Below are 6,245 nucleotides of genomic sequence, written 5' to 3'. Positions count from 1 at the left end.
CCACGGCAATGCCAGCCACCTGGCTGGAGATTCCGCCCGCTCAAGCTGAACCGGAAAGCATATGCCTGCTTTGTTTGTGGTATCTGAAGTTTTCTAGTGAATTCGAGGCTAGCTGCTCTATTTGTTTTCCTTTCACCCAGAGTTGCATGGCCTCTAGAAAAGACAGTCCCAGTTAATCTTCAGAACATGAGTACACCTCGGGAGTTACTCACACATATGCGTCTCATTATCGACAATCAATCTGCACAATGCTTACTATACATGCTGTAAAATCTGCACAATCAGTCTACACAATGCTGTAAAATTCACACGTTCAATCATTATCAACACCCCAACGCATGTATCCTTTTTGGGACATGCATGAGCATGACCAAATCTTAGCTATCGTGAAGCAACCAACCAGTCCAACTATTTTCCCAACAAACAATCCAACCAACGAATCCTACGAAGAATGGCCACACGCAAAGCAAGCCAGCATCTTGGAAGCGAAGCCACTCCTCTTCTTCGACGGCGGCAACGGTGACGGCGACGACGGCGGCATGGTGGGGATGTGAGACCCGTCCTTGCCGCACTTCTTGCACCGCTCGCACTCGTCCTGGAAGGCCTTGAAGGCGCCGTTGCAGTACCTTGCGGCATCCGCCACCGTCATGCCCTCCACCAGCTTGTGCGGGTACGTGTCCTTGGCGTGGTCGCCGTTGAGCGCCGCGCCTAGCTGCACCAGCTCCGCCTGGAAGTCCGAGATCGTCGCGTGCTCCGCCGCCTCCGTTGGCCGCATCTTCACCGGCTCAGGCAGCGTGGCTACAATGCATGCGAGTCACATAACATACAATTAACACATGCATCATCTGCTGCACTACTAAGATGCGAGGTACAGACCAGGGCAGTCGGTGCGCGGGGTGTCACGCGTAAGGACCACGTCGAACGTGCCGGCCCATGCATCGCGCTTGGTCAGGAAGCTCCCGAGGTTGAAGATCTTCTTCACGGTGGCCGGGATGGACGAGTGCTCGAACTCGGACGTCGGGTGCGGCCCTGACGGCCTGTGCACCACCGTCCCAGGCTCGATCCAGGGGGAGATGAAGAAGGCCGGGACGCGGACGCCGAGGCGGTCGAAGTTGAAGAAGAAGGGCGCGTCGCTAATGATGCCGTCGGGGCTGGGGACGCCCACGGGGGTGGGCACGTGGTCGTAGAACCCACCGTGCTCGTCGTAGGTGATGACGAGAAGCGTCTCCTCCCACTGCGGCCCCGAGCGCAGCGCCTCGTAGACCTCCTTGACGAACCTCTGGCCCTCGGAGACGTCGTGCGACGGATGGTCGTCGTTGCCGGGGAGGATCTTAAGGTCGAAGTAGCGCTGCTCGACGACCACGTAGTTGGGCAGCTTCCCCTCCCGGCAGTGGCGCCGGAACTCGAGGTCGAACGGGTGGAAGTTGCCGATGTACTTAAGCTGGCGGAGGTTCCGGTAGAAGAGCACGGACGGCGGGTACTGGTAGTAGATCCCGAAGGAATGGCCGGCGTCGTGGAGGGAGTCGAAGATGGTGGTCTGCGGCAGGCCGGCGACGAGCGCCTTCGTGTTGTTGCTGACGAGGCCGTGAGACGTGGCCGAGTGCACGAACAACCGGTTGGGCTGCGTGGACGCCGGGTTGGACGCGAACCAGCGGTCGCACACGGCGAACTCCTGCGCGAGCTCGCGGTACACGGGCACGGCGTCCGGCCTGAACCCGCTCATGACCGTCTCCGCCATGCCCGGCTTCTCCTTCTCGGCCTGCTGGGCGAAGCCACTCATGGGTGGCGCGGGGATGCCCGGTGGGGTGATGGGCGTGGCCTGGGCGTCGACGAAGGGCGTGCCGTAGACCTGCTCGTAGATGGCCTGGATGGAGTGGCCGGGGTCCGGGTCCACGTACTGGGAGCCGTCGCGGAAGGGGACGGCTTTGGAGCTCGGGTCGGCGACGACGACGCGGTTGGTCTCGGCGCCGGTGACGCCGTCGATGTCCGGGTTGAGGGACTTCATCCAGCCCAGCATGTGGTCGAAGGAGCGGTTCTCCTGCACCACCACCACCACCGTCTTGATCTTGCCCGCCATTGTTTCTACTATGCTAGTTGCTAGCTGCTTGCTATTGATATCTACGAGCTAGCTGCGAGATGGAGAGATTTGGGACGAACACTATAAATAAGATCGAACATATAGAGTACCCAAGAGTGTAGTTGAGTGTGGGGATGGAAGAGTTCCAAAAAGAGGCTCAATTTTGTACCAGTGGGATATTCCTTGGCAGAGAAACCCATCAATCAACAAGAAAGAAATGAACTGAAAATGAAAGGGGGACAAGGCTTGCCTGACACCTCAACGCATGGCGTCGAAGGGAAAAATATAGTTGAGGCTTGGCGGCAAAGTGTTCGACAGCGCTGTGCTACCTAATTAAGAATTTATTTAAGCTGCAACTGCCTATTTTTTTACACTGTACAACCGCAAATATCCACATACACGCACATAATTTATGTATATGAATGCACGCAAAGCACGTCGTGCTGAAAATTTAGTTAAGTACGTACTTCTTCCGTTCCAAATTACTCATTGTGGTTTTAGTTTAAATTTGAACTAAAATCTAATTTGAAACGGAGGGAGTAGATGCTAGGACATTTTGACTTTTCAAAAAGTATTTGAAATAATGTTAATTAGCTTCTGCGTCACGCAAATTCGTCACATGCATGCATGCTTGCCGTCCCAGAAAAACCGTGTTGAACACTTAAAACAGGTTAGAGATCGATGCTCATTGCGCGCCAGCCTGCCCCAGTGCATATATTCAGAGAAAACTAACAAGTTGTAGCTCAACTCTTAATTTGATTGACGAGACTAAGAGCATCTCCACTAGATGGTGCAACTTTAGAGATAGAAAAGTGGGTCTTGCATAATTTGCATCACTAAAATGTGTTTTTTATGTCTTCAAAAAATTCTCAACTCCAACAAATGATGTATATTTGATGATGTAAAACTCTAACTCCAACAGATGATGTCAAAACAGCTAATGGCCGCGCGACAGCCGTTGTACAATAGCATAGCAATGTCCTCTTCTACGGTCAAATTAAATTCCTCATCAAACGAGGATCATGCACGAAAAAGGAGTCGCACGAGCTCATCTGCAATACGAAAATCACCGTCGAACTATATCTTCACTCCCGTTAAAAAAACTCGTAGTTTGCACGATTTTTTTTACCTTGGGAGAATTTGCTCGAACACATTGCGTGCGATGTGGAAGAAACAGACCGCCGGCGGGTCGGAGAGTTGATGGCCGGCACGAAGCCCGTATGGGGTGGGCGGCGGCTGCAGACGACCCATGGACGGTCGCGTTGCTGCCGGAGAATACCGCTCGTGGCAACGCGCTGGCGACGGCAAAAACCAAGATACCGACGACCGCTCCGCGGGCGACCGAGCATCGTGCGGCCACCCTTTTAGCTCCGGCGGCGGGCAGCGGCTACCAGAAAGCGGTTGATAGTGGGTGCGGCCAGTATGGTAGCCGGAGCTCGGGCGAATCTCCGAATCGGCCGCGCGGTCGTCGGCGGGGCGAAATCAAATCGGCAGCGGGGATTGGCGGCAGGGTCGGAGATGGACTTGCGGGCGGCGTTTGCGGGCAAAAATCGCCGGAGGCGGAGGCGGGCGGGTTTTGGGTGAAAACGAAATGAAGACTGGTTGGGCGATTGGCACGCGAGTGGACTTTTACATCACTTGGAATTTGCATCTCCAAGTGTTGTATTTTACATCACTTGAAGAAGGCGTTGTAATTTTTTTTATCTACATTATCTATTGGATCATCGTTTTGAGGCCTTAGAGATGTATGATTTAGTTATTTTTGCATCTACATCTTCTATTAAAGATGCTCTAAGCCATCACAATATAGAAATTGATGAAGTCGTCTAGTCACTTCGCATGTCATATCACCACGGGGAAAAACCTGACAGAAAGCCTAAAATAAATATAGAAAATATGCCAAGTCTAAGATTTAGATTTGGACGGACTAGCTTGACCGCAGGGAACATACCCATCAAAGTTATGTTTGATACGATGCACCTTTTACCGTTATGTTTGCCAGTTACCTCGTCTCAGTTGTGACTGATGGCCTTCTTAATGCAAGCAACCAAACACGTCCTTAAGTACATAGATGCACATTTTGACTTTTTCGGAAGTATTTGAAATAATGTTAATTAGCTTTTGCGTCACGCAAATTCGTGACATGCATGCATGTTTGCCGCCCCAGAAAAACCGTGTTGAACACTTAAACAGGTCAGAGATCGATGCTCATTGCGCGCCAGCTTGCCCCGGTGCATATATTGGCAGAAAAAATTAACAAGTTATAGCTCAATTCTTAATTTGATTGATGAGACTATAAGCCGTCACAATATGGAAATTGATGAAGCCGCCCAGTCACTTCGCACGTCATACCACCATGAAAAAAAAAACTACAGCAAGCCCAACAAATACAGAAAATATGCGAACGCCTATGCCATGTTTAAGATTTAGATTTGAACGGACTAGCTTCACCGCAAGGAACATATACCAATCAAATTTATGTTTGATCCGATGCGCTTTTTCACGGTTATGTTTGCCAACTATCTCGTCTCAATTGTGCGGTAGTGTTAAAAAATGTCTTACATATAAGACGGATGAAGTAGTAAATGTTAATTTTGTGTTTGTCGCGCTCAAAATAATTTTAATTTTTGGTCGTGATTGACGGCCTTTTTAATGAATTTGTTGTTCTTGAATGAAAATCAAATAAGAAGTTCGACGTAGTTATAGAGACATTTTTTTAAAAAAAAAAGGAGGATGACCCCTAGCCTCTGCATCTGAGTGATGCATACGGCCACAGTTACACAGACACCTACAAACGATAGCATGCATGCCTGATTAGCTACCCGATGATTATGCACGCGGATAGCTAGCGATCGTGCAAATAAAAACCGCACGCTGCGGTGTACATCGTCACTCCCTATTAAATTTTCCTTGGCTTTGCTTCACAGTGATCCTTACTTGCCAAAGAGAGATACACGATCGTAGATGCCTGAGTAGAGCAGCAACAGCACATATCCAACGACACCAACCAACTAAACTGCTGTCTAGCTAGCTAGCTAGATCCTTCCTATTTCGTGCCTGATCGTATCTCCGGTCGACTCATGAGATGAGCCACGTGCGAAAATGCTTTGCCCTTGCTTATGCGTCCGGGATCTGCAGACTGCAGAGTATAGTTATAATCGATCAGTCTTGTAGTTTTTGTTGGTACACGTATATCAAAATTATCGGCTAATGTCATTATATCACCGAATATATATATTTTTGAAGACCACCTCTTAAATTAATTAATCAAAAGAGACGTCACAATCTATTCATTACAGAATTCATCATACAGGTCGGTACATCATTAACAAGAAGACCATCCGATCTATTGTCAAGCAAAGCAAGACTTTGCAATTAAATGTGCTACCCCATTGGCCGAGCGGCTAATCTTATTAATTTGTAAACTACTATTAATCAGCTTAGAGATACTCATTGCTTCTTTCTTCAAATCGAGCAAAGTTGACCTATCAAAAAGATCATTTGCAAGGGACGCAACAACAAACGCACAATCAGTCTCTAAACTTATAGGACTGTGGAGAGTAATACCTATATAAAGACCGGCAATGCATGCCCATAGCTCCGCTTACTCCATGCTTTTACAGCACCCAATGAAACCCCAAGATATAGTGACATTCTTAGAAGAATCCCTGGCCACCACACACAAGTCATACCACCACAGAATACCCCCCCCCCCCCCCCCCCCCCGGACAGAAAGCCCAAAATAAAGACAGGAAATATGTGAGGGCCTGTGCCAGGTCTAAGATTTACCCAGTTAAAAAAGAAGTCTAAGATTTAGATTTGGACAGACTAGCTTCACCGCTAGGAACATACCCATGAAAGTTATGTTTGATTCAGTGCTCTTTTTCGTGGTTATGTTTGCCAACTACGTAATTGTGCCATTAATCTTGTGCAGGTCACGCTCAAAATAATTTTAACTAGCAGAAGGAAGGCACGGTGGCACGCCACGCCCAAGTTTGAGCCCATTGTTGGCTAAGCTGCTTGCTCTTGATCTCTCTCTGTCTATACTGACTCCCGACCACTAGCTCGGCGTCTTACTTGTTGGATTGATCTGTAGCTAGCTGCAGGATGGAGAGAATTGAGAGAACGAACGCAGTGTATAAATATTTTTTTGAAACGGAACGCAGTG

General features: G+C 49.1%; 1 protein-coding gene across 1 annotated transcript; it reads right to left on the bottom strand.

The window, feature by feature from the left end:
- Positions 1 to 236: 236 nt before the first annotated feature.
- LOC125550207 (non-specific phospholipase C4-like) lies at positions 237 to 2,287 on the bottom strand. Its single transcript, XM_048713151.1, has 2 exons — positions 877 to 2,287; positions 237 to 798 (listed from the first exon to the last, which is right to left on the bottom strand). Exons 1-2 carry the CDS (start codon positions 2,075 to 2,077, stop codon positions 443 to 445), a joined length of 1,557 nt encoding a protein of 518 aa, XP_048569108.1. The 5' UTR covers positions 2,078 to 2,287; the 3' UTR covers positions 237 to 442.
- Positions 2,288 to 6,245: the final 3,958 nt, after the last annotated feature.

The sequence above is a fragment of the Triticum urartu genome, chromosome 4, assembly GCF_003073215.2.
Source record: "Triticum urartu cultivar G1812 chromosome 4, Tu2.1, whole genome shotgun sequence".
Lineage (NCBI taxonomy): Eukaryota > Viridiplantae > Streptophyta > Magnoliopsida > Poales > Poaceae > Triticum > Triticum urartu.
Note: the sequence above shows the minus strand (reverse complement) of the source record. Positions and strands in the feature narration are given on the sequence as shown.

What these genes read in the sequence shown, in the direction of transcription:
- LOC125550207 (XM_048713151.1), bottom strand. Translation starts at nt 2,077, where the DNA reads ATGGCGGGCAAGATCAAGACGGTGGTGGTGGTGGTGCAGGAGAACCGC. An exon ending in CCCGCGCACCGACTGCCCTG is followed by an intron (nt 799 to 876) that starts GTCTGTACCTCG and finishes CATGCATTGTAG; the next exon opens with CCACGCTGCCTGAGCCGGTG.